We start from the raw sequence: 26,520 nt of genomic DNA, 5'->3' as shown, positions 1-26,520 counted from the left end.
TTTCATTTGATTCTATTACTTATCTACACATCCAGCCCATCCAGCAGATAATTATTTTCTGCTCACCTACTTTTCAGTATTGGGCATGTTTGGGTGAGACCCATTTCTAACTGTTTCGGGCTGGAGGCTTAGGCAATCCTGTGACACAACACTAAGCTCTCCCTGTGGACACCTTGACCCAGGGCTCCAAAAGAAGGCAGGCTGAAGAGGAGGAGTTCCTCTGTGTCTCAGCTTGTTTGCACCCCCCCTTAACCCCAGTCAGGGGTCCCAAGGGGAGGGGGCTGCAGAGCTGAGAACTGCTAATGAAGCCACAGCCAATTAACGTCCGGGCCAGGGTTGGGGGGCGGATAAAATTAGCAGCCAAGGCTGCAGGAGGGAGCTGAAGGCGGGGGGGGGGGGGGGGGGGGTGGAGAAGGTGGGCAGCTGGCTGAAGGGGGCCTGTGTTTGCTGGAGGCTCGCAGCAGCCACGTCGACCCGCCCTCCAAACCACGCTCCACCCTTCCCCCCATCCCAGTGCTTCCTCCCTCTCTCATCCGTCTGCAAACTCAGCGCCCACAAAATTAGGAAGGAAAAGGAAGATCGATGACTCCAGATGCCGCAAACACCAATCCCCCTCCCTCCCAACCTGCCGCCTCCCTCCAGCCCCACGAAGCTTAGCAGATTGTCAGTGCTCTGCCTAGGCTGTCCCTGCTTCTCCATCCCATTCACGCTCTGTTGCACCTTCCCCAAGTCTTTCCAAATCGTCAGCAGGTCATCCCAGCTAAGGTCTAACCCCTGTCCTCTCTGCCAGTTTCCCTTGGCCTTCCTTGGGTCCTGTTCCAAGGGTCACATTCAGCCCTCTTTGATTTGGTGTTGAATGACCCCTAAGGTGCTTGGCTTGATAGAAGCCCACATACCCATCCCTACAAAGGTCTCACACAGACACATAGTGGTTTTCACTTTATTTTGTTCCCTTTTCTGTTTTGGCGTAGAAAAAAAAAATATTACCGAGAAGCAGCAGCCGGCAAGGTCAGGTGGAGCTGGACTGCAAGAGTGAGAATGGGGTGGGAAGAGCAGGGGCAGGGGCACGGGTAGGGGCCGGGCTGAACGTCCCAGCTAGGAGCTCTGCTTCCGCAGGCTGGGAGAGAAGGCAGACAGCAAACGGCAAGCAGAGAAAGGGGACAGCCCGAGGCTTATGGGCCTTCACAGTCTGCAGGCGGGGACATGGTGGAGGAGAAAGATAGGCATTTGGAAGAAGTCAGGACATGATGAGGGGGCCAGGCGTTATTAAAGCTTTGGGCAAAGGGAGTGCCCAGCCCAGCGCCAAGGATGGAAGGGGATCCAGTGGGCAAGCAGTAGACCCTGGGGTCGCTTCGAGACCCCGCCTACTTTGGGGCTGCTACCCCAGGCTCGTGGGAACTCCTGGTAAGAGAAAGGGAAACTGTGCCGGCTGACATCCGGGGAGGACTGTTCCCCCCGCCCCGCCCCCGTGCGGAAGGTGTGGACGCTGCCACCCGGCAACTGAACTGGTAGGGACCCTACTCTGGGGAGGCTGGAACTTGGCGGGAAGCTCAGGGCCGGAGCCGGGGCCGGGGCGCTATCCGAAGTAGGGGTGCTCGCTCTGGAAGTTATAATCTGGGCACACTTTCTGCACCAGTTTGTAGTCAAAGCTGAGGAAGGAGACGAAGATACAAATGACTTTGAAGGGCTTGGCACAGAGCCAGGCAGCCTGACTCTGTGTGTGCTCTGTGAAGCACACTTGCGAAGGGTCGTACAGGCATGGGCGGTGCTTGCGCGCGCGGTTAGTCTTCTCGTATTCCACGTGGCAATTGAAAGCCCGGGACTCTTTGGCCCCAGGCACTCCCAGCATACCCCCGAGGGGGCCTGCCAGTGCACCTCCGAGGGAGCCTCCAAGCCCCGGACCTGCAGCGGCAGCCGCCATTCTCAGTGGGGGCCCCAGCCCAGGAAGCACCCCTTCCAGGGCCAGCGTGGACTGCAGAGAGTGGGGACCAGGCCCAGGCAGCCAAACGCCCCCGAACTCCACGAGCTTTGAGGGTGGTACGATACTGACACTGAGATTGCCCAGGCTGGACGAGTTGTGGCGGAAATACACACTGAAGGTACCGTTCACATGGTCCACGATCTTGCCAGTCACCAGCAGCGAGAACTTGAGGGTATGCACCCGAAAGTAGAAGTCTCCCCAGCCAAAGATCTTTTTGGCGCGGGCCGCTTTGATGGACGGCTTCATTTTGCTGCGCTGCGCGGGCAGCGCTCCGGCCGACCCAGCCCGCGCCAGCGCCCCCGTGTGGTTAGCCGGCCAGGCCCAGCTCCAGGCGCGGGCAGTGCCCAGGCCTTCGGAAGACCTAGGCAACCGGAGCTGTTGGCTAGGGGTGCGCCCTCTGGTCGGGGCTGGGTGCAGTTCCAGGTACTGCGATCTTCCGGAATCTGGTATCTGGGCACTGACGGCCTGTGTAGGAAGAAAGAGAAGGAAAAACAACGAGACGCTGGAGTGGACCCTAATTATCTTGCCTATTACCCAACCAGCCGTTTTAGTCGTGAGGAGACAAAATAGAATCCTGCAGTCCACTGCGGGCCGATCAGGAGTGTCCCTTGGAGTAGACCTGCACCCTTTGGAAGTTATGTGATCTTGGCCAAATAAGTTTATCCATCCGAACCTCTGTTTCTGCATCTGTAGTGACCTAAGAATCCCTGTGTTCTCACAGAGGTCCAGTGTGCCCTCATAAGTCAAAGCCCTGTGTGGGCATGGGCATGAGTGGGCAGTGAATTTTGCTCCCACTCCCCTAGTCTGGCCTTGGGGATGTTCCTTATGGAGTAGAGAAGAGCTGTGGTTTACAATATCCAGCCTGAAGAAAAAGGCCAAAAGCTGAGCATACTGACATAAACCTGTAACCCAATACTCAGGAGGCTGAGGCAGGAGGATTACAATGATGAGGCCAGCCAGGACTACACAGTGAGTTCAAGACCAGCCTAAACTACACAGGAGTTAAAACCAACCAAACAAGCAAAAATAAGAAAGAAGCCAAAACTGGCTTAGTGGTACATGCCTGTAATCACAGAATCAAGGGAACCTGAGGCAAAAGAATCACAAGCCAACCCCAACTGGGGCAATATAGGGAGAGACTCTATCTAAAAAAAAAAAAAAAAAAAAAAAAAAAAAAAAAAAGGAGCTGGGCCTGGTGGCACAGGCCTGTGATCCATACAGCACTCAGGAGGCTGAGGCAGGATTGCTGAGAATTCAAGGCCAACCTGGGCTACCATAGTGAACTGAAGAGAGCCTGAACTACATAGTGAAACACTGGGGCTGGGGATTTAGCTCAGCGGCATAAGCGCCTGCCTTGCAAGCAGGCAGTCGTGAGTTCGATCCCTGGTACCGATAAAAAGACCATAGTGAAACACTGTCTCATAAAAATGAAAGAAAAGGAAAAAAGAAAAGAAAAGAAGGAAGGAAAGGGAAGGGAAGGAAAAGAAAGGAAAGGAAGGAAAAAGAGGCTAAAGACCTTTGCACTTCCATCAAGACAAACGGCCCATGCCTGTCAGCATCTTAGCATTCTTCAGGGAGGGGCTGCTGAGGACATGGCTGAGCTGAGTCCTTGCTACTGTAGGGTGAGGCTTGGGGAATAAACAGGCACCTCTCCCGGTCATCAGCACTCCTACTACTGTGGAGACTGCCTGTTGCCTGTTTGTGCCTTCTTAGGCTGAAAGGGGGCTGGAGGAGCCGCCCACTGGTTCCGCCACCCCACCTTCTCTGTGTCTCAGGTGGCGGCTGATCTGGGAGACAGCACTGTGTGAGTACAAGATGGATAGAGAGGCGGGAGCAGCCAGGCCAGGCCCAGGCCATCAATTATCTGGGTGTACATGGGGGGGGGGCTGGTCAGGAGTGAAGGAGATGAGGAGAGAGCAGAGGAAGAAATATGGAGATGCTGCTCTAGCGCTGGAGTGGGAGGGAGAGGAGCGGAGCGTGTCAGTCAGCCTGTGCTAGCTGCCACTGTGCTGTTCTGTGTGGCCCTGACTGCATGCAGGTTGGGGTGGGGAAGCTGTGTGTTTGTCGGTCTGGGGCAGTTATGTTTCTGTTAGCTTGAATGGTTGTGTGTCTGTTTGTCTATCCGTGTAGCTCCGTGTGTCTGTTAGGGTATCGTATCATGTACATATGTCAGTCTGTGGTGGCTGAGTGTGTGGCTGTGACTGTATGTGTGTGTGCCTATGTGTGTGTATGTGACTGTATGTGTGTGTGTGTACTGTCAGTTTGAGGAGGCTGTACATGTGTCTGCCGGCTTGTGGAGGCTGTCTGTCCGCTGTGTAAATCTGTGGTGGCTGGGCATGTGCTGGATTGACCTGAATGAGGTGTGTGTCGATTTGTGGCTGTATGCCTATCCATGGTGGTCTGAGGGTGGCTGTGTGTGATTGTCTGATGGTTTTACTTTTCCTATCTGTGTTTCTATCATCCTCTGTCCTTGTGTCAAGACAAGCTCTTTCCAACAGGGTGTATGCAGCAACAGAACAAGTGCAGTCTGTGTTCCCATGACTGAATATGTGTGTTCGAATTGTATACAAATGGTCCCAATGAACACACTGGCCTACAGGCTCTTTTGGGTACCTAAGGAGGGCTGGCAGCGAAGGTGCCTCTGTTTGCACACACCTGTGTGTACATACCATACGTCCACAGGGGACAGTAACAGCAGAGCTAAGATGCTGGGCTTGAATCTCCACTGCCTGATCCCCGTCCCTGCAGCACTGCGATCCCAGGTTATTAATGCCGCCTGCCCGCCTGCCACCCGCTAGTCATACATATTTATCGCCCCCTCTTTCCTCCTCTCATCCAGCCCTCCTCCCAGTCCAGGTGAGGGGGTGGGGCAGCAAGAGTGATTGACTCAGACAAGCTGGAGCTGGCACCCAACACCTGGAAGGGTGGGCTGCAGAGGGGCTGGGAATAAAGGGTCTCAAGATATAGAGGCTGGAAGAGGAGGCTTCCCAGGAGGTGGGGTGGGGGGCTTGAGTTCAGGAGAGGGCAATGGAGAAGGAAGAGGGTGAGGTTTCCACGGACAGCCAGTCTTAATCTTGGAGCCAATTTCTGAGCCCTAATCTCACCTTTCTGTTCTTTGCAGGAGAATTTAGCCAGTCCAAGCTCTCTCTTCAAGCTACCTGATGTTATGACCCCAACTGCTTCCAAGCCACCTCATCCCAGTAAATCCCACCCCAACTGCTTCCAAACCACCTCCTCCCAGTAAAAATCCCAGCCTAGGATTGGGGCAGGGCTGCTTCAGTCCAGTGACTCCTCAGAGGCAGTCACGGAGGGGAGAAAATGAGTTTTGGCAGGTCACAGAGAGGTGCCAGGATGTCCCCCCACCTCTGTTCTCAGACAAATTGCTATCTCTGCTGCTGAGATCCTGGCAAATCCCTAGGCTTTGGGCCCTCACAGCCCCCACTTGTCACTGGAGACAGCCAAGATGAAAGGAAAGAGTTGGGGGGAAGTGGCCAAGCGACCTTGGTGGGGAGCTCAGACTGGGAGGGGTGAGAGAGTCTGCGAGGAAACGAGCCGAGAAATGGGAACATGGAATAAAATAAAATAAAATCCTCCCTCTGGCTTCCTTGATCGCTTGTGCTCTCTCTCCCTCTCTTGCTCTCCCTCTTTCACTGTTTTTCCATCTCTCTCTCTCCCTCCAGTCTTCTCAGTTTCTTTCTTTCAGTTTTTCCCCTCACCCTGTCTTTAATTTCCAGTATTCTGCTTTTCCATTTTGTCTGTCTCCTAGCTGTGGCTCCCTCCTTCTGTCCTTCAGGTTTTCTGTCTGCAGCAGCGGGGGGGGGGGGGGGGTGTAAAGGAGCTCCCTGCTCAGAGCCCTACTTTCCCATCCAGGCTAAGGGTGTTGTCCGAGGTGGGGTCCCCCTTGCTGCAGAACTGGATTAATTAAGCTAATTGGGCGCGGTGACATTTGCAGAGGGGAGAGGCTAGGATGGCTGTCAGCGCGGGTGGAGGTGTGCAGTGGCTGGGGGGGGCTTTCTTGCTTGCTTCCTTCCACAGGCTCCTCCAGGCCTTTGCAGGCGGGAGCCGTGCCAGGAGCGCTTTGCCCCCAAGGCAGCAGGCCCACGCACCTGAGGGGAGTTGAGGCCATCTCAGGCTGCTGAATAAACTCCATCGCAGGGGGCGGGGAGACGGGGACACTCGACGCTTGGGATGGGACAGGGCTGCTGGAAATCCAAGGAGGACTGGCCTATCGGTCCCCAGCCGCATTGCAGGGTGCACCTCCCTTGGGCCTCTGGGTTATTCAGTGGTTCCCTCCTGCCATGTAGATCAGGTAGAGTGCTCAGAATTTAGCCAGGGGGTCGACAGGACCCTGGGGCGGGGAAGGGCCAGTCCAGACCTGGGTGGGGTAAGGAAGAAAATAGCGTTCTGAGCCCCTGAACCTAGAAAGAGGCGAGGACACCGCAGTTGGGGCGGGTGAAGTCTGGCTGGGAATCAGGGACAGAGATGGGGGTGAGGATGAGGTGGGTGGATAGGACAGGCTGGGGAGAGGCCTGAGACAGAGATGGAGTAGGGTTAGGCTTGCAGACCTGGCAGGCATGGGCAAGGGCGGAAAATGCAACAAGGATAGACATGAGGATGGGGATGGAGAGATCAGAAATGGTGGGCAGAGGCCCGATGCAGATGAGATAGGGACCAGAAGAGCAAAGATGGGGCACAGAAAAGATGGGTGCCAAAATGGGGCCAGCGATGGTGGACAAGGGATGGGCACTGGGGATAGGCAGAAATGAGGAAGGCCAAGGAAAGATTGGGAGATGGTGATGGGGACACAATGGGACAGAACAGATATGGAGGACGAAGGATTGTTATTAACAAGCAGCAACAGTGATGCTGATGGATGCACAGATCAGGAAATGGGGACGGGGACGCCAATGGGAACTGGAATGGCAAATAGGGGCAAGGGAAGTGATGAGGGCCATGGACAGAACGCTGGGGATAGGTATGAATGACAAGCCAGAGGCAAGGCAGGAGACTGGGCTGCGCCAGGCTTAGGAAGGGCCAGGCAGGTGTAGACGGGAGACCTCCTTCCAGGCTCCCTACTGCGAGCGGGGAGGGGCGTGCGCTGCGGGTGGAGTGGGCTCTGCCCTTGGGTGGATCGCCCCCTCCCCACCAGCCCCGCCTGCCCGCCTGCTGGAGGCCTGCCGCGCAAGGCTCACCGTTATCTGAATTTTGATTTTATTTTATTTTATTTTATTTCCCTGCTTCCTAGAGCCGGCGCGGTCCCCTCGGGAACGGCCGCCCCCCACCCCCCGCCCCGCGCCTCACTTTATTATTGCAATAAATGTGCCTATAAAGGCGCCGGCTCCGGGGCGCGGGGCGGGGAGGGGGGACGCGGAGCGGGGATGTAATTTCCCGAAGCCGGAGCCGGAGGGGGAGTGGGCGGGGTGGAGGTGGAGGAGGGGCAGGCGGGGGAGAGGGGGAGACTCGCCAATTTCCAGCGCTCAAGGCCGCACTCTGCTCCTGTCCCCACCCTACAGCCCACTACACAGAAGACCCTGTGACTCCCTCTAGCCTTGAACCCTAGGCCCCTCCCCCTACACCCGGCCACCTCTGTCAGCGGGCCCCCCAGCACACGCCCATTTTGAGTTACTGGTGCTCTGTCCAAAGTTCCCTATCTACTTGATGATTATTCTACCTCTCACCCCAATCCGGACCCCTCCACTTACCTGCTGGCTTTGGAGATTATCTCACTCCTCCCTGGTTACCCAATTCATGACCCCAGTGGCCCCTCTTTACCTTGTTTCTGTCCTATTACCTCAACTCTTCTCCAGTCACCCCCAACCCCGGTCTCCAGCTCCTCACCTAACCCAACCCGCGCCTCTCTAAATTCTCCTTGCAGCAGGGTCCCGCCCATCAGGATTGGGGCTTCTGCCGCAGGCCCAGGCCCAAGGGAACTGTCACAGCACCCCCATCCCCACCCCCAGTCCCTGGCCCAGCTGCGGCCCCTGATTACCCCCAAATCCCCTTCAGCAGCTCTGGGCCTTAGCCCAGACTGTGCGTGCCTAAGTGGCCAAGCCAGAGATTAGCTGGGGGGCTAAAGGAGGGTAAGGAAACAGGAGGCGGTGGCTGGACCCAGGGCTGTAGCTAGCCAGCTCAGGGACCCTCGATTCGGGTGTAATCCTTCCCTGAGGCGGGATAGAGCTGAGCTGTCCCACAGGCCCGAACCCCTACCCTCCCCCAGCTAATTAGTAATTAGTGATTAGTGATTAGTGACTATTGATCACCTGCTGCTTCTCTCTGCGGGCAGCAGCTTTGGCAGGGGTTGGGGGGGAGACAGATATAGAGAGGAAAATGAGTAGAGAGTATTAGAAAGATCCTGAAGCAGTCTAGGCGGAGAGACCAGAGCCCCAGAGGCAGTGGAAACCAGAAGTTTCAGGCCCTAAGCGGGGACCAGAAGCCTAGGGCAAGGAGGACGATGGCTGAGCACTTGTGCAGGAAGAGCAAATAAAAAAAGGAAGAAGGCAGGGCTGGTAGCATTGAGGGTTTTCAAGAGTTGCCCTATGAACTCTGCTCACGAGCCTCTCTCCAAATGTCACCATCACCTTTTGCCCACTCCCAGCACTGGCACGGAGACAACCCTGAATGCACACACACATAAACCACACTCAGATATATGAGCATATTCTGAGGCTCACAACCTCATCCTCACATTCGGCTGTACTTGAAATTATAAGTACACAGATGCACATTCACAAATCCCAGACATACACAGACAACACACGGACCCCACCATGCACACACGGCAGAGCCCCTAGGGCCTACATGTGTGCACACTCCCTACTCACAAGAGGACACAGCAGCACACACGGGTATTCGAACACACAGACACTTCTCACACACACTTCCCCGTGCTAGTTATACATATTGGTACACTTGGAGTGTGTACACCCACCACAGATAAACACAGATTCTCAAATGCACACATGCTGGACTAAAAGGCTGATATGATCTCCCCCACTGACTCCAACACGGAGGCCCCACAGCTGCAGCTCTCACACACACTTGGATAGATCCCATCGCTCATATCCTCTCCCTCATTCTCCCTCAAGTCTCCACCAGATGTTTCATTCCCCTTCAGGGGGCAAAGGAAATTAAACCAGATCTGTCCACAGGGGAGTTTATTTGATGGGAAGAAACGATGAGAGGAGAGGAGAGGAGAGGGGAGGGGAGGGGAAGAGGAGGGGAAGGGGGAGGGGAGGGGAAGAAGAGGGGAAGGGGGAGGGGAGGGGAAAGGAGAGGAGAGGCAGGGTAGTGCCATCCCTATCTCCTCTTGACCTCAGGCCTTCACACATGGTCATGCTGGGCCAGACCTTCTCCTGAGTCTTCTAAGGGAAGAGCTAGACAGCAAGTCCAAAAGCTCTTGCCAGAGGAAGCAGTTTTCAGGGAAGGGGCACCTCTGCCCACCTTCCAGCCCCTCAAGGTCACCAGGCAGGTCTGGAAAAATCAGTAGCTCTGGGGTAGCTCCTACCTTGCTGGAGTTGCTGAGGGCAACTGGGGTAAGCATACAGAGGTCTAAGCCTTGGGGGTGGCATTATATCCCTTCTGGACTCTGTAGGGGCTGGAGACCTAGGGCAGGGAATGAGGATTTAGAAGGCTACTGGCTTGCCCTTTGACTTCATAAGTCACAGCTGGAGTGCAGAAGACAGAGAAGCCAGGGGCTTGAGAGTCTGACAGAGGGGACAGGGTCAAAGCCTATTACCCCATTGTGGAACACACATAGGGTACAGACACAGACGACTGCCCCGTGAAGCAGGCACCTGCACTTAGCAGGCGAAGCAAGTATCATATCACCACTGGAACAGCAGCATACACCCTGACCCCAACCTTAAACACACAAGTCTGGGGTTCCTTGGGCAGACACGCACACAGGTGCACACTGGCCCACACACTCTACAGCAGCACACGTGAGCACACTGGTACACTAGCAGAAGCTTCCAAGTAGAGAGGATGGCAGAATCAAGTCTGGGCCCCCTTGGTGTCTAGGTTCTCGCCCAGGAACCTCAGGGAAAGGGGGGGGGCAAGGAGGAGAGACCCCCAATCAGATAGCACCCCACCACCTCCACCAGCCGGCGCGAGAGGGGGTGTGTCTGTGAGGTTGTGCAGGGGAGATGGTGTCTCCGCGGGAAATGTAATGGGAGACTGTAGCCAAGTTCAATCGTGTCGGTGTGCATCCGTGTATGGGTGTGTGCCCGGGCCGTGTAAGCTCCGAACACAGCTCACTTGGCATTGTGACAAGTGCAGAGAACAGAAATGGGAAGGCGGGGGTGGAGAGGTAGAAGGACAGACAGACACTTCGGAAGGCGAGCGAGGTTGGCGCGGAAAGACGGCAAGGCTGACACCCTCCTGGCTTGTCTGTCTGTCTCGCACTCCCGCTCTGTCTGGCGCACTCGCGGGTCGCGCTTCGTCTCCTCCCCCGCTGCTCTCGACGCCCGATCCGAGCCGGGCCTCCGCCAGGCACCCCCTCCAACCCTCAGCCAACTTGTGCCGGGAGAGCGCCGGTCCTGAAGCTGGCAGTCTGTCTGTCCGCGTCCTCCGCGCCGCGCAAAGTTGGGACGCTAGAGCTGGGGGCGGGGCAGGCGCACCGAGCCCTTCGCACTCCGGGACCTTCGCGTCCGGGACCCCCGCGCTCGCGCTTCCGCCCGGTGGCCTTACCTTCCTAAGGAGCCACGGGCCGAGGAGCAAGAGGATCCATTCCGGGAGCCGCATCTTCCCGGGCGGCCGAGCGGACGGGAGGGCGGGTCCCCGGAGGGCGGACTGGGCGCGGGGCGCGGGGCTGCCGGGCGGCGGGAGGCTGCGGAGCGGGCGGCGCGGCCCGCGGACTGAGCGAGCGGAGCGGAGCGCGGCGCCGGCCGGGGGCGGGGCGCGGGCGGGGGAGAAAGTTGGGTCTGACTCCGGCGGCGCGGGGGGCGGGGCTCCCGGCGCTCCAATCCGGCCGCGCCCCGCGCCCCTCCCGCCCAGCGGGGGCACCGAAGGTGACTTTCACCCCGACACGCCCGGACACGCCCCTGGCCCAGGTGCGAGGCGGGGAGGTGGCGGGGCGCCGGCACCGCGCCCCCGAGAGGCAGGTCTGTAGGTGGCGAGGATCGGCGGGGCGCGGGGCCCTGCGCTCCGGCACTGTTGGCGCGAGGGGCCGGCGGCGGGAGCAAAGCCCGCAAGGCTCGGCGCCGCCGCGGGACCAGGGTCTCTCGCGGGCCCGGGCCCTTCGCTGCTCGGGCCGAGGTGGGTCCGGGGCAGAGCGGCAAGGGCCCAGGTGAGGACGGGCGGGGCCTCGGGCGGCTGCCGGAGCGCGGCGCTGACGGGGATGGATGGGCGCCCCGCGGCTCATTCGGCCCGGAGATGAGAATCATTGATCACGGACGGAAACCCCATCACGTCTGTCAATAGGGCTGACAAACGGCGCCCGCCGCCCCGCCCCCGTCCCGCGGCACCTCTGCGTTCTCAGGACCCCTGGCGACATGGCCTGGCCATTCACCTTTCACCCCCGGCCCCGGGGCTGACCCCCGCGCGGCTCGGGGTCCCTTTGTGAGGGCTGGGGAGAAGTCCCCTTCAGGGCCGCCTGCCCAGCCTCTTGGTATAATCTCCAGCCGCTCCTTCTCACTGTCCCATCTTTCACCACCCGCTCTTCTCCAGCCCTGTTCCTTTCCCTGTCGGCCTCTGTCCTTGTCTCCGTCCCCAGTTTGCAGCCCAGTCTCTGTCTGTTCCCATGCTCTGGCTGTTTCTTCATCAGCTCCCTCCTCCAGCTAGACTCTTCCCTGCCCCGGGAGTCTTCAGCTGTCAGCTGTTGCTATGCACAGAGGCTGAGGCTGAGGCTGAGGTGATATGACCACACCTCGACAGTGAGAGAGAGGGACAGGCAGAGATGGAGACCGGTGTCTGCCCTGAGTCACCAACACACAAGCCTCCAGGCATATCTATAGAGGCCCTGCCACACTTGGGTAGCGTGAGCATGCACAGAGCAAAACACATTCACACTCAGAGACCAGCATGCACAGACACGTGCAACACCAGAAGTGCACCAACACACACAGATACACACACTTGATTTACACACATAGGGACACAGTGACAGAGGAAGACAAATGCACCAAGGTACAAGTAGGTCTGACCAGACACTAAGAGTACGCTCCACCTTGCTTTAATTAGGAGGCAAAGATCCAGAGATTCACACACACACACACACACACACACACACACACACACATACACCACACTCTCAGGAATACACTCACACTAGCAGTCCAAAAAGACAAGCTGAGACAGAGGTAAAAACCCAGTGCTCCACAGATGTATGATGTGAACAAAACAAGCGTCATGGAAAGGACAGACATAGTGACACCCAGGGAGACAGAAGTCAGGAAGCAGGGGCTTAGGTGTAGGCACAACAGAGAGGTGAGAGGCAGGTCCAGGCCAAGTCCAGGCAGCCCCATCAGAGAGACCCAGGCAGGGTCCCAAGCAGGGGAGAGGGTGGAGGGAGCCTAGAGTGCTGGGGACAGAAGCCACTCACCGAGGTTTTGATCTTTGGGAGGCCTGACTCATTCCAACACTCCTTGTGGCAATCTCAGCTCCCTTCAGTTATATATATGCTTGTGTGCTCACACCGGCACGCGCATGTACACACACCACACACATACACACACACACACACCTCCTGTCTCTGGATCTTAGCCTCTGCCCTCATGTGCAAAGCGCTCTCATTTGATTTGCGTCTGCCCCTGCCTCTGGCTGGCCTCCATCTCTTTCCTGCCCTTAGGCCCCCTCCTGCCTCGATGGGTGGGAAGTCTAGGAGGATTGTGTCCTGATGGACCCTCTTCTGGATGATAGAGGGAGCATGCTGACCAGAGGTGTGCCTCCTGAGTCGCAGGTGGGGGCCCTTCTCGCTCTGCCCGGGATCTTGTGGCGACAGCCAGAGAATCAGTAGCTCCCGGGGGGGCACCAGATGCGCGGCTGGCGGAGGGAGGGGTGAGGGGGCGGGGCTGCTGCTGGTGGCGCGGAGGCTGGCGCTTGGGGAGGGAAGGGAGCTGGCTGGCAGAGGGTGGAGCGGGTGTGGCAAAATAGCCCGAGGGAAGGAAGTGAGAGACTAGGCTGGGGTCCCCCGCAGGTGTATAATTAGTGTGTGTTGAGGAGGGGGTTGTGCTGGGCTTCAGGATAAGCAGCGCTTCAGGGGTGCGGGCGCCATCTGGTGGTCATATGAGGGCATAAGCCTCCCACTCAGCACTGTAGTAAGAACTCTCCCTTTTCCCAGCCGGGTTGCGGTCCTCAGGGCCTAAGGGGTCCTGAGGACCTCGGAAGACAGGGGAGAATTTCAGAGTCGGCTTGGAGGATGAGGTTGGAGGTGGGATTTCAGGGCATGAAGGAAGGGGAGGGCTCTTGTTCCTGGACAGGACCAGACCCATAAGCTCCCTAAGGAAACTGAAAGCCAGGGAGGAATTATCCTGGGGAAGTTCAATCAGTGAGGGAGAAGGAATGAAAGACATGCTCCTTCTCTGGGAATTGGTAAAAGACCATCAGGAGTTTTCGGCTTGTATTTGCTTTTGGAGGGAGAGTGGGGTTCTAACCCTTTCTGTCGTGGACAGTTTAAAGCTGTGTTCCCTTTCCTGGGGTAGGGTTTTATTATCATTTTTTTTTTTTTTTTTTTTTGGATATCAGGAATCGAACTCACAACCTCGCACTTTCTAGGAAGGTGCTGTGCCACTAAGCTGTATCCCAGGCTGGGGAAAGATTTTAGAAGACCTGGGACAATTTAAACGATCTTGTCCTTTTCTGTCATCCCTGCAATGTCTTAAGTGGTTGGTGAATTGGATCTGTTGAATGCTGACGGGCCTGGCAAGTTGGCCTTCCCAGCTCTCCTTCACTCCAGCACCTTGACCCCATCCAGGGTGTTACTTGTGGCATCTGATCAGTCTCCCTGAAGTTAGATATCAATGCAGGCAGAGAGAGCCACAAGCCAATGTATTAAGTTTTTCTGGTGGGATTTCATTCTGGGAGATGAACTGGGGCAGAAGGGGTAGTGGTGTCTAGTAGAAGTGCTAATGTAGACAAACAGATCTCTGTTCTGTTTTTTTTTTTTTTTTTTTTGTACTGAGGAAGGACCTTGAGCTTGCAAGGCTGGTGCTTATGCCGCTGAGCTAAGTCCCCAGCTCCAGATCTCTGTTCTGGAGTCAGAGGGAACACGAGATCCAGAAAAGTGCAGTCACTGGCTCAAGGGCACATTGCTAGGAGAAGCAGGTCTTTTGAAACTGGCAAATCCAGCACCACACCTGTCCCCTGTCATAGCAAGATGAAGAGGGAGGGTCTTGGGAGAAGGGCATGGTCACGGACTGTCCAGCCCAGTAAAGAGAAGGGCTCTCTCTGGTGGGAAAATCAGGCAAGTGCAGCCCCAACTCCCAGAGTCACATTCGCAGGCAGACGCAAGCAGCTTTTTTTTCTTTTTCTTTTTTTCTTTCTTTTTTTTTTTTTTTTTTTTACAATTTTATTTATAACAATATCTGTGTTATTTAGTTGTAAAGTAATTCAGCAAAAATTATTAAAACATTCATGTCCCCAAAATGGGGCTGCCCACTTGCCCTTCCTTGGTGTATCCGACCTCCCAAGAGAAGGGAGGCTGGGGGACCATTACCAAAGAAAGTCTCCAGCCCTGGGAGCCACAGTGGGGAAGCTGGAGGGGGGAGGGCTTGTCTGGGAGGGGTATTGCGCATGGCCATTTTAGAGGTGCCCTTGGAGTAGGGTTTGGGGTTGGGGTGACCTCCCACAAAAGAACTAAAGAACTCCACTCTTTCCTTCCTACTCAGCCAGGCAAGTCTTCCAGGCAGGAGCATCAGAAAACTCAACCCACCTCCCCAAATTGGCCCCAGTGCTGTGGAGCAGGGGGAGGCTGGGGTCAAGGTGAAGAGCCTTGAGAACGTGTCTTATAAGGCAGGGAGGCCGTCTTGCCAGCTGTCCCTGTGGTGCATTTTGGTGGGAAGGTAGGAGGTGGGCTCCCTCATACCTTTAAACTGCAGAAGCCCCAGAGCCCTCCTTGCCAGCCCTGCCCCAAGGCAGCATGGGTGGGAGTGCTGAGGAGCAGGCAGGAAGGAGGAGAATGGAAAGAGATAATACTGTGCTCGCTTGCTCACTCACATATAAAAAGTAATTCCTTCATTTTTACATTTATACATCTGGCAGCGCCAAGGAAGAGCTGTCGGGGGCTCACTGAAGGACTTTTCTGGTAGGGGCTCTCTGGGAAGTCCACTGGGCAGGGCCCTATGCCAAGGGGTCTCCTATCTCATCCTCAGGGCCCCGGCCCAGGAGTTCTCGCTTCTCATCCGTGCTGGCCAGGGAGTGGCGGCTGCCGTGGCCTCCCATGTAGAGCGTGGCGTACACAGGGTTGGTGAAGTTGGTGGGCTGCAGAGCAATGGAGGTTCAGGTGCGGCCTAGGTTCCCCACCCCTACCTCCAAGCCGGCACCTCAGAGGCTGCTCCACCCACAGCCTCTGTCCTCCAGCCCACCTTGTCAGGGTCCAGCGCAAAGTCGGCATCCAGTAGGCCTCCAACATCATCAGGCTCTCCGCCTTCGTACATCTTATAGGTAGGATTCCCAATCTCCACATTCATGGCCCCGTTGGTCATCCGCTGGTGCTGGAAGCCCTTAGCCCTGGGAAGAGAAAGAAGTCTAAGAGGGCAGAGATGTTGGGTGGGTGGGGGAATAATGCTGGGTGACAAAACAGTGGCCAGAATTTTCTAGACTCCGATGGCTTACCCTCGGACTCGCCGCTTATACCAGAATACCACTCCAGCCACTAGAAGCAGCAGCAGCAGCAAGAGCACAGGGATCAGGATGGAGGCCATATCTGGATGGAGGAGGAGGGAAACTGAGTCAGAAGGCCTGGCAGAAGCAGGAGGCACGAAGCCCCTGACCTGAGGTCCCAGCAGCCCTGCCTGCCCCATCCCCTGCCACCTACGTCCAGGCTGCTGTTGGCTGACAACTTGCTCCTCACACCGGGGTCCTGTCATGTGGGGTGGGCACCTGCAGGTAAGAGGGCAGAGCTGAGTGGGTGTGACCTCCACAGCCACTGGTGCCAGGGAGACCAAACTGGGCCACAGCTTCTGTTCAGGTGTGGGGGAGGCATGATGGATGCCTGGCAGAGGCTCAGGCCCAACTCACTGGCACTCTGGCATCATCTTGCTGTTCATGGTGCAGGAACCGCCATTGCTGCAGTGGCCGATGCAGGTCAGGCAGCTGGGGGCTACCCGGCCGTCAGTGCAGCTGCGGGAAGGAGTCAGAGGCTGGGCTGGACTGCTGAGGGGAGTCTGTGATGCTAAGGAAGGGGCAGTGCAGGGCTGGCAGGGGGCAGGCTTGGGAACAGGGCTGGGAGCACACAGCCAGGATGGGGCAGCGCTAGCAGGCAGGGCTCTACTCACTTGCAGGTGACATCCCCAGTCTGTTTGTTAATCACACAGGCACCTAGCAGGCAGCGGCTGCACTTGTTCACCTCACACCGTGGTCCCTCGAAGTACACAGTGCAGCGGCACTGCCGGGAGCCGTCGGCAGCCATCTGACACGTGCCAAAGTTCTCACAGTAGCCAGAGCACTGCCCTGTGGTTGGGAGTGGAAAGGAAGTGTCTCAGCTCCACTGTCAGGGGGAGACTCTCTGTCCTCAGGATGACCCCTTCCTGAGTCTCCTGCTGTCCTCAGAGCACAGGCTCCAAGGCAGAAGGATGCCCCTGGCGTCCTGACAAAGGTCTGATTTGCAAGAATGATCCTAATGCCAGGGGGCTCACTCTTTGGGGAGCTGTGCCAGTGTTTTTATAGACAGCACAGACAGCCTGGCCCTGGCCCTAGTGTAGTTAGCTTCCTTCTCCTGAGCTCACCCTAAAAGGTCCCCGCTCCGGTTTCACTCCCCTGGGGCCCAGGATGGCTCACTCACGGTACTGGCATCGATCTCCCAGGAAGCCTGGCAGGCATCGGCATTGGGGCTGGTTGCCTTGGTTGACAGTGCAGGTGCTGTTGTTGGCACAGTAGCCCGCACACACCTGCTGGGTGCATTTGGGACCTGTGAAGCCTGTGGGGCACCGGCAAGTGGGCATGCCTGGGGAGAGAAGGTGTGAGTGGGACAGTGGCCTGGGGGCCACCTAGCCCCAAGGCAGAGGAACAGAGCTGGGAAGACCTGGGTGGAAAGCAAAGAACATCAGAAGGACTGGGTGCTCGGGCTGGGGAGCCAGGCATGGGGTGAGGCTGAGGGAAGAGGCAGTGCAGCAGCTGGGGCTGGGGACAAGGGGCACCACGCCCTCCTGACTGGGTGGGGCATACCAGAGGGGGAGGCAGCGCAGGTGCCTCCATTTCGACAGTGCTCCCAGCACTGGTCCAGCTCACACTTGTCGCCTGTGTAGCGGGGCTGGCAGCGGCACTTGGGCTGCCTGCGTGCATTGAGGAAGCAGCTGCCACCGTTGAAGCACTGAAGGTTGCAAGTTCCAGGCCGAGTTGCTGCAGAAGGAACTCGTCAGGAGGCAGACCCAGGGTAATGGGGAGGAGTGGGCAACAAGAGGCTACAGGGAAAAGGGTCCTGGGGCATCAGACGGGCGCTGGGGAGGCGAGCGTACCATCTGGAGGGGGTGTCGGAGAGGGCACAGGTACACAGGTACCATTGTCCAGTCGCTTCCCGTTGGGACAGGTGCAGACAGGCCCACTGGGGCTCAGGAGGCAGAGCCACTCACACTTCTTGCGGTCACAGGGGTTGGTCACTGCAGGGACAGGGCATGGACTCTGAGCCTCAGGGCCTTTCCTGAGCCCTGAGGACCCAGATGGCTACACTCCTCGCCAGGGCCCGGGCCCGGGCCCAGGCCTCCCCCTCCCACCCAGGCTCTCCTCCACCTTCAGGTTGCTTGTGCTGATGGTACAGGACCACATCAGAGGCGTGGCTCAGGCCCCCTGTCAGGTTGATCAGTGGGCTGTGTCCAAATTTATGGATCTTGAATACACGATTATTGATGTAGGTGACACCATAGATATAATCCTCAAAGACGTCAATGCTGAAGGGGTGACTTAAACCTGGGGGAAAAGGAGTGAGGCTGAATCAGAGGGGTCGTCAGGGCCAGATGCCACCATCCATGATGCTAGTCTCCATGGCTCAACACATCCACACCAAACTGCCTGCATCCTCCCTGTTCCTTCTTCCTGGAGAAAGGTCCCATCACCCCAGGATTTCTGAGGCCACGGCTAACTTGTGTCTTCTCATGTTTGCTTAGTTCCTACTGCCATGCCTGCTGTCTCCAACAACTCAATCTCACTGTGCAGTGAACGCATGAATGGACAGGTGGGTCAGAGGGTCAGCAAGGCCCAGGCCTACAGGATTGTTGGGGGCAGGCTGGTGGAGGATGGCAGCATTGGAGTGAGGCCTCTGGACTCAGTGTGTGGGTGAGGGGGATGGGAGGCCTGGACAGGGCTTGGACCTGAGGTTGTTGCCAGGCTCTGACCTCGTTTGCTGTCGGCAGCCACGATGGGGTCTGTGCCATTGAGCCGGATGCTGCCGATGACTGAGAGCTTGGCGTCAGCCCAGTACAGCCGTTCATTGTGATAATCCACAGCCAGGCCTGAGGGAGGGCAGAGAACGTTGTGAGGGCTCAGTCTCTGACACACCAGGCTGGGCGCAGAAACACAACTGGCTCCTTCCAGGGCAGTTCCACCTGCTCACATGACCATTCCCAGTCCCCTTCAGGGAAAGCTTCCACAAGCCAGCCACTTAATCCCACCCTGAATCTTTCCCTCTCTAGCTTTTGTGTGAATTCAGCAGCCACTGGGCCCAGCAAGCCTGCCCCTCCCACAACCCTCCTCTGCTCCACTGACCTGTGGGCCACTGAATGTTGTCCTGCACCAGGGTCTCTCGAAGGGTCCCATCCATGGCTGCCGTCTCAATCTTGGGGTGGTTCCCCCAGTCTGACCAGTACATAGTGCTGGGGACAGAGAAGGTGTGACAGTGGGTGGGCCCAAGGGCCAGAGGAGTGAGGCCCAGGGGCTGCTGGGTAGTGGGAGGAGGCTAGGGAGATACCATCTGACCAAGGACACAATCTTCGATACTAAACCACAAGTGCTAAGCCTGAGGTGTGTAAGCGGGCAGAGCACCCCTGGAGTAGAGAGGGGCAGCCCAGAACCTGGGTGCCATGACAGCCAGCCAGCCAAGTGGGGCCAGGTACATGCCACACAGACCTGGCTGATGTCTCAGGCAAAAGCACCATGAGGGAGGCCCAGGGTTGGGACAGTGTGGAAGACCTGAGGGCCTGAGAAGGACCTGCCCTTAGGCTAGTCTGGGAGGGGAAGGGCAGGCCTGTGGATGCTGGGCCCCTTATCCTGGCACTGCCCACTGCCAGCCCACTTGCCCCAGGACCCTTGCCCACCCCCTCAGTGGGTCCACCACAATGGCGTGGGGCTCGTCAATCATGCCCGAGATGAGCGTCTTGCGGTTCTCGCCCTTCATTTGTGCCACCTCGATCACATCTCTGCCTGAGTCGGTCCAGTACACGTTCCCTGCCACCCAGTCAATGGCGATGCCCCGAGGCATCTTCAGCCCTGAAATCTGAACAGGGTCATAGGTTCAGGGGCTACCACCTTTGTCTTCCTGCCCATTATCCCCTCCCCTGCATCTGTCAGCCTGACCCTGTGCAAATAAATGTCCCCTAGACTGACAGCCAGTCCCCAGGCTTTTGGGAGACTCAACAGTTTATGCACCAGACTTGGAGTTTTCCCATATTTTGCTAGTTAATCCTAACCAAAATAAATAAAGAAATAATAGTCTATGAAACAGAGGTATTGTAGTTGTTATCATTTTTGGTGCAAAAAAAGCACATGCTCTACTACTGAGCAGCCTTCCCTCAGCCTGAGATACATGTAATTATCTTAATTAATTCATCTATTTATTTTTTGGTGGCACTGGAGATTGACTCAAGAGATTGGTCACTGGAGATTGATTACTGTGACATTCTTAGCCCCATCTTCCTCCCCTTAAAAAAGTTTTGCTGAGGATTTAGCTCAGTGGCATAAGTGCCTGCCTGGCAAGTGCAAGGATATGAGTTTGATCCCCAGCATCAAAAAAAAAAAAAAAAAAAGTTGTGAGACAGGGTCTTGCTAGATTGCTAAAACACCTAGGCTTGGTTTTAATTCGCAGTCCTCCTGCCTCAGCCAAAAAGAGTGCTGGGATTACAGATGTGCACAACCACACCTAGCTTGAGATAGACATTATGATCTCATTCTATTGATGAACAGAGTGAGGCCCAAAGCAGTTAAGATATTGGCCAAGACTGACATGGAGTGACCTTGATGATCAAGAATTAAGGTGGGCTTTGATGCTGAGGGCTAACCTGCCTGCTGCCCTGGACTGCTTCGTGGCAAAGCCAACTACAGATAATTCTTCAGTCTACCTGTGGCTGGTACCTTAGGACACAAGTCTTGACTGCCCTTGCCTTCCAGTCTCACCCTTGGCCCTCTCCCACTATCCCTTTCAAATTCTGCATGGCACTGCTTGTCTCAAATCCAGTCTACAACAAGCTGCACTTACGTTGAGGTGGGTGACGCCCCTGTCGATCTGTCGCCGGTGACGATTGGAAGTGGTAGGAGGGGCAGCAGGTGGTAGGCTTCGATAGGAGATGGTGCCAGTGTGCCAGTTGGTCCAATAGACGCGACCTGCCTTGACATGGACATCCATGGCATCGATGCGGACGCTCTCGTCACCCTGGAAGGCCTGCTCATAAGCTGAGTGGGGGTGCCCAGGGAACAGGCTTCGGATCTCATTGTCATCAGCAATGTACAGGACCTGGTATTCAGAGCCTGGAGGTGCAAGAGATTGGGTGATGGGTGGAGGTGAAAGGCTGGGGCAGGAGGCCAGGGGTAGAGGCTGGGGGTGCTGCCCAGAGCGGGGAGGAGCATACACCCTAGCTCAGCCTCTATTTCTCTAGGACAATTCTCTCTAATTGGATCATCTGCTGTAGCTGGAAGTGGATATATGCCCCTCAGTGCCAGGCCTGAGTGCTCTGGTCTAGGCTTTGAACATCCTCCTTTCCTCCTCAGACTGATCTAGTGTGGCCTGCTCCTCCAGAAATCTGTCCTGCCCCTCAGGCTTGCGAACTTGGTAGTGTGCTCCACACGGTAGCACACTCTCTGCTACATGCTGCCTAAGCATGCCATGATGCCCATGAATTATGGGTGTAGGTGCATAGCACAGAGGGGCGTGGCTGTGCGGGGTTGGAGGGGATGAGACTGCAGTGTAGCATATGTGTACAAGTACCCAGGTATGTGTGTGCACAAGTGTGTGGATGTTTGCACAATGTGCAAAGCACATGGAAAGTACAGGTGTTGCCAAAGCATGTATATCCCTGTGGGTACAAGTGACAGTGTAAGTGTGCCAGTGCGAGTGTGAAGGTGCTCTTGTTCTGGGAGGGGTCAGAGAGCAGACTCATGTGCGTGCAGTGCTGTCCCTACCACACTTCTTTTGTGAGCCAGCCCCTGGAGTGTGCCCTCTGCTTGTGCCATGCTGTGCCCTGCTTTGCCATGGCCTGGGGTCCTTGCTTGTGCAAGGGTACATGGAGGGAAATATTCTACCCATCAGGGCCCATCTGATATCCTGGCATTGCCTGGTCCCACCCCTCCTGTCCTTGCCTGTCCTTTACCTTCGGCCTTGCAGGTGTTGTGCGTCTTCATGAAGTTCCGGGCGCAGCTGCAGAGGTGGCCGCCCTTGGTGTTGTTGCAGAGCTGTGAGCAGGTGCCGAAGCGCAAGCACTCATTGATATCTGGGAATTACACAGGAGGGTCATGGGCATACAGCAGCTGGTGTTTTTGCTCCCCCTGCCCCCACTGGTCCCACTTTCCTACCTTGGCATCCAGGCTGCCCTGGCACAGTGTGGAAGCCTGCACGGCAGGCACAGTAAGCAGCTTTCTGGCTTCGCACACAGCGTGCCTCATCCCCACAGATGCTGGCGTTAGTGGCGCAGCTGGTCAGCTTGGGGTCTGTGGGGGGACAGAGAGTGGGTCTCCTTCCCTGAGTCCCTCCCCTCTCCAGTGCCCGCCTTGCTGCCCCTGTAGGCCTGGTCTACCGATTATGCAGTCCTCCTCGTCAGAGCCGTCCCCGCAGTCATCGAACATGTTGCAGCGCAGAGAGGAGGACAGGCAACGCTGGTTCCGGCACAGAAACTCCTTCTTGTCTTTGCAGTGGGCAGTCTGGGCTGTGGGGGGCTCTAGGGATGGGCAGGAGAGTTAGGTCTTGGCTACTGACCATGCTATCCCTCCTTCCATAGATACCAGTGGGCCTGGGTCCACTGCTTGTCAATTTGCAGAGGGAACTGGTTAAACATTCAAGTCCCCACCTCCTTCTTCAGTGCCTTTTCTGGGGGCCTCTCACTCCCAAACAGACAATGCCCCTCTTGGGCAAGGCCACTCTCTAACTGTAGTTCCCAGGTAGCCTATTTTCCCCTGTGCAGCATCTGATGCAGGCCCCCAGCTCACCACAGTCCTCCTCATCTGTCCCATCTCCACAGTTGTCAGTGCCATCGCACTGGCGCCCAATCCACAGGCAAACGCGGTCATTCTTGCAACGGAAGGGCCGGTTGGGAGGACATACGAACTGGGCTGCAGTGGCCAGGAGGAAACAGAGCCAGATAAGTCTTGGGAGGTAAGAGTAGGTGGTGGCATAGGCCACTGGGGAGCCTGAAAACCCAAACCCCTCCTCTGCATTCTGCCCCAAATCTTACCACACTCCTCCGGGTTCTCATCTGAGTTGTCCCCACAGTCGTCTTCACCATCGCACTTCCAGGCCAGCGGCTTGCACAGGGTGTTGTTACACTGGAACTCATCCAAGGGACAGGTTCGCACTGGGCACCAGGGGTGGCAAGGGAGAGGAATGAGCATTGCCTGAACCAGATCCTTCCCTCGCAGGTAGGGCTCAAAGCCCAGAGGGTCACAGGGAAAGCAGTAGCACGTCCAGACTGGGCCCCAGGCTCCTCATTTTCAACCCGACAGGCAAAGGAGCAAAAGTGCTCTTCTGGTATTTAGGGGAGCAGGGGTTATTTTTGGAAAATAGCCCGAGAGGCTCAAGGGCACGGCCTCTGTGGTGGACGTGGAGGGCACACAGAAGCACTGGTGTGGAGGGGACCCAGGTTTGGCCCAGTCCTCAGCCTGCCAGGGCAGAGAGCCAGGACACCTGTCTCTGCAGCGGCCTTGCTCCAAGTCCCACCCTTTCCTGGTGGTCTTCATGCTGCCTCCCTGGTTGCAGCGCCTGGGCAAGTCTGCTTGGGAGGACAGGCACCGGCTCATTATCCAGGGAAGGGAAGGAAGCAGGACTTGGCCTCTCAGGACAGCCAACTTGGGGACCTGGGGACTTGGGGACGAGGCCCACACAGACATCACAGACAGGCTTCTGTTGGATTTTGCCCAACTGGTCCTGAACAGGTACCACTGGGCAAGGTGAAGCCTTGAACCTCAGAAATGAACCTGGCAGCCCTGACTCTTGATTTTACTGCTATCTCTCCAACACCCAGGACGGTGCCTGGCACATGGTAAAGGTCCAATAAATATGTTGCATGGAAAATGAATGCAGGAAAGAAAGAATGAGAGAATTAGAGGGCCACAGGATGGGATGGGGGGCAGGCAGTGGGAGGCTCAGAGCAGCCAGGCTGGAGGGCCTCACCACCAGTGCCACAGGCCTCTTCGTCACTGCCGTCCATGCAGTCGGCATCCGCATCACAGCGCCAGCGCAGGGGGATGCAATGGCCACTCTTGCACTGGAACTGGTCCATGTCACAGCGGGGAGTGCAGTCTTTCTGTGGGCATGGAGCCAGCAGCCTGGTCAGCTCTGGCAGCCGGGGCCTAACTCCCCCAAGGCGTCCTGCTCTTCCCACTCACCTCATCTGAACCATCCGCACAGTCATGGTCCCCATCGCACTTCCAGCGCCCAGCGATGCAGCGGCCATTGGCACAGGAGAATTCACTCTCAGAGCAGGGCCGGGGGGCTAGGGAGGGACAGGGGAGAGACAGGCCCCAGGAGGGTGGGCACAGAGACTTAGCCCTCAGGCATCTCTAGCTCTCAGATGTGACAGAGCGAGCCCAAGGCTCACCCTTGTGTCCCTAAAGGCCACAAGGCTTAATAACTAAGATGCTCAACCAATCATAGAAGCTGCCTGGCAGCGCTTATGGTACTGGCAGGGCAAGGGGTACTCACATTTATCTCACTGGGGACAGACACACAGGTGAAGGGGAAGGTCCTGCCCTCAGGGCAGGTGGTGTGGGAGGATGGGGCGGGGGAGAAGCCCACTAAGACAAGCACCAGATCTGGGGAGAGGCCAGTGAGGGATGATGGGCAGAGGCAATGCAAGGGACGGGCGGGCTCTGGGGCAGAGGCGGGACGTGGCAGGAGCAGGGGCACATCAGAGACACCTACCTCTGCAACCCCAAGAGGACAGTGTGAAAATGGAGAGAAACATGAGATGAGGTGAAATGGCACAAACTCAGTACACAACATGGAGTGGGGTGGGCTGAGGTGGGAGGGGCTCCTGACCCCTACACTGGGAAGTGGCCCCTGCTCCAGCCCAGCCTGGTGTCAGGAGGGACAGAGGTGGCCAGCGGGGAGCTGCTGAGGCTGGGGAAGGTGTATATCGGGCAAGGTGGGGTTGGGGACATACTGCAGCTCTCCTCATCTGAGTTGTCCCCACAGTCATTGTCATAGTCACATTGCCAGCGGCCGGGCACGCAGCGGTTGTTCTTGCATCGGAACTGGTACGGCTCACAGGTGCGCTCATCTAGCGAGGTGAGATGGGGGCAGGACAAGAGTGGAAGGGTGTGGGTGGAAGGCTGAGGAGGCTCAGCCTTGGGGAGCCCAGCCTACCATGTCAGTCTAGGAAGTTTAGAGGAGGAGACCCGAGTATGCGCATGGTACAGCTACTTTGGGGAGGAGACGAACTGTTCCTTAGTGTGGGGAGAAAAGATGCTGCATAGGTGTGGCAGGCGGCATCAGCAGGAGAATTAGGAGGTGAAGGGCATAGTGTGGGGGACACAGTAGGCACAGGAAGCCTAGTCAGCAGGCAGCCTAGACCTTTGCCTGAGTGGACACTGCCCACTCTGCCCTGCAGCCCTGCAGACTGCCTCCCTCCCGAGTGGGGGCTGTGCTCACCACACTCTTCCTTGGGCTCATCTGAGCCATCCCCGCAGTCGTCCTCTCCGTCACACTTCCAGCGAGCCGGGATGCAGCGGCCTGAGTCTTTGCAGCGGAACTCGTCCACTCCACACGTCATCTGGGCTGCAGGGGTGTGGGCACAGGACAGGGTGAGGCCCTTCCCAGGAGTGGGCCTCAGGGCTGTGCTTGTGTGGTGGCGGTGGTAGCAGACACTGCAGGGCACGGGGGCTCCCAAAGTGTGACAGGCAACTCACTGCAGTTGGCTGGTTCATCACTGCCGTCCACACAGTCGTTGTCCCTGTCACAGACCCAGACGCGGGGGATACAGCGCTTGGTGATGGAGCACTGGAACTGGTTGGGGGCACAGGTCACTTCGGCTGCGGGGTGAGTGAGAAAGTGAGGACTCTCTTTTTAAACCTCTCCTGGGAGGAGGTCACTGTCTCCCACTCCCCCAAGCCCTGCCTGCTCTTGCCTAGCAATTTCTTAGGGGGAAGGAATGATTTTTCTCCAGTCTGGGTGCATTTTGCCATCATATTTTTTTTTTTTTGCAGCAGGGATTGAACTCAAGACTTTGCACTTGCCAGGCAGGTGCTGAGCCACTGAGTTAAATGCCTGGCCATTGCATTTTGTTTTCTAGACTGACAATATCTATCTCCTTGCCAAACATAATGCTTTTTATGGGCAAACGGGTTATTTATGTGACTTATGTAACTCAAGCTAGGAACCCAAGAGGCTCTTGAAGGAGTGTTGCAGAGTCCATCCCACTCCCCAGGGGAACAGAGACCCGAGCGTGGCCTCAGGCACTCACGGCAGTCCCTTTCGTCCTCGCCATCTCCACAGTTGTCCTGGCCATTGCAGCGGAAGATGCCGGGGATGCAGCGGTTGGTATTGGTGCATTTGAACTGACTGGGCAAGCAGACGTGGATGTCTGTGGGGTGCAGAGGGGGCAGGTCACTAACGGCAGACTGATTTTAAGCAGTGGAATCCAGCTTGAAGAGAAAGCGCTGCTGGCTGGAGCTTTCTTGCTCTTTTTTTTTTTTTTTTTTTTTTTGTCTTTTTCCTTTTTATCGGTACCGGGGATTGAACTCACGACTGCCTGCTTATAAGGCAGGCGCTTATGCCGCTGAGCTAAATCCCCAGCCCCGCTTTCTTGCTCTTGTCTTGTCTTTCTTCCTCTAAGTCTTGAGAAAGTCCCGAGCAGCCCCTTACCACAATTGGCCTCATCACTGTTGTCCTGGCAGTCATTGTCCCCATCACAGATGAAGGCAGGGTTTGTGCAGATGCCTGTCGAGCACTGGAACTGTCCTGGGCGGCACTTGAACTCAGCTGCAGGGAGGAGGAACAGGGGGCAGTGTGGGGAGACTGTCCCCAGCACTAC

The 26,520-nt window shown here is 56.8% G+C and overlaps 2 protein-coding genes across 2 annotated transcripts in view; both read right to left on the bottom strand.

Moving 5' to 3' along the window:
- Positions 1 to 926: 926 nt before the first annotated feature.
- Nxph4 (neurexophilin 4) lies at positions 927 to 10,860 on the bottom strand. Its single transcript, XM_063254986.1, has 2 exons — positions 10,670 to 10,860; positions 927 to 2,446 (listed from the first exon to the last, which is right to left on the bottom strand). Exons 1-2 carry the CDS (start codon positions 10,721 to 10,723, stop codon positions 1,577 to 1,579), a joined length of 924 nt encoding a protein of 307 aa, XP_063111056.1. The 5' UTR covers positions 10,724 to 10,860; the 3' UTR covers positions 927 to 1,576.
- A 4,106-nt stretch (positions 10,861 to 14,966) lies between these two features.
- Lrp1 (LDL receptor related protein 1) overlaps positions 14,967 to 26,520 on the bottom strand; it is a 77,685-nt gene continuing 66,131 nt past the window's right edge. The window contains exons 64-89 of the mRNA XM_013159084.3: positions 26,352 to 26,468; positions 25,951 to 26,070; positions 25,397 to 25,519; positions 25,140 to 25,265; positions 24,652 to 24,768; positions 23,876 to 23,982; positions 23,661 to 23,793; positions 22,726 to 22,845; positions 22,481 to 22,603; positions 22,072 to 22,212; positions 21,851 to 21,985; positions 21,649 to 21,768; positions 20,541 to 20,809; positions 19,384 to 19,562; positions 18,836 to 18,942; positions 18,466 to 18,582; positions 17,864 to 18,040; positions 17,593 to 17,733; positions 17,303 to 17,476; positions 16,920 to 17,081; positions 16,414 to 16,588; positions 16,157 to 16,258; positions 15,954 to 16,018; positions 15,752 to 15,842; positions 15,502 to 15,646; positions 14,967 to 15,397 (exon numbers count right to left, since the gene is read on the bottom strand). Coding sequence (XP_013014538.2) covers positions 15,257 to 15,397; positions 15,502 to 15,646; positions 15,752 to 15,842; positions 15,954 to 16,018; positions 16,157 to 16,258; positions 16,414 to 16,588; positions 16,920 to 17,081; positions 17,303 to 17,476; positions 17,593 to 17,733; positions 17,864 to 18,040; positions 18,466 to 18,582; positions 18,836 to 18,942; positions 19,384 to 19,562; positions 20,541 to 20,809; positions 21,649 to 21,768; positions 21,851 to 21,985; positions 22,072 to 22,212; positions 22,481 to 22,603; positions 22,726 to 22,845; positions 23,661 to 23,793; positions 23,876 to 23,982; positions 24,652 to 24,768; positions 25,140 to 25,265; positions 25,397 to 25,519; positions 25,951 to 26,070; positions 26,352 to 26,468 — 3,527 coding nt within the window. The 3' untranslated portion in view covers positions 14,967 to 15,256. The remainder of the gene's footprint in view (positions 15,398 to 15,501; positions 15,647 to 15,751; positions 15,843 to 15,953; positions 16,019 to 16,156; positions 16,259 to 16,413; positions 16,589 to 16,919; positions 17,082 to 17,302; positions 17,477 to 17,592; positions 17,734 to 17,863; positions 18,041 to 18,465; positions 18,583 to 18,835; positions 18,943 to 19,383; positions 19,563 to 20,540; positions 20,810 to 21,648; positions 21,769 to 21,850; positions 21,986 to 22,071; positions 22,213 to 22,480; positions 22,604 to 22,725; positions 22,846 to 23,660; positions 23,794 to 23,875; positions 23,983 to 24,651; positions 24,769 to 25,139; positions 25,266 to 25,396; positions 25,520 to 25,950; positions 26,071 to 26,351; positions 26,469 to 26,520) is intronic.

The sequence above is a fragment of the Cavia porcellus genome, unplaced genomic scaffold, assembly GCF_034190915.1.
Source record: "Cavia porcellus strain 051 isolate PalLab524CR breed Dunkin Hartley unplaced genomic scaffold, mCavPor4.1 scaffold_8, whole genome shotgun sequence".
NCBI classification, from domain to species: domain Eukaryota; kingdom Metazoa; phylum Chordata; class Mammalia; order Rodentia; family Caviidae; genus Cavia; species Cavia porcellus.
The sequence above is the reverse complement of the archived record's forward strand: the minus strand, read 5'-3'. Positions and strand labels throughout refer to the sequence as shown.

Bases quoted from the DNA above. Each gene is read 5' to 3' on its own strand.
- Nxph4 (XM_063254986.1), bottom strand. From the start codon at position 10,723: ATGCGGCTCCCGGAATGGATCCTCTTGCTCCTCGGCCCGTGGCTCCTT. The intron at 2,447-10,669 runs GTAAGGCCACCG...CTTCCTACACAG, and splicing joins GCCCGTGGCTCCTTAGGAAG to GCCGTCAGTGCCCAGATACC.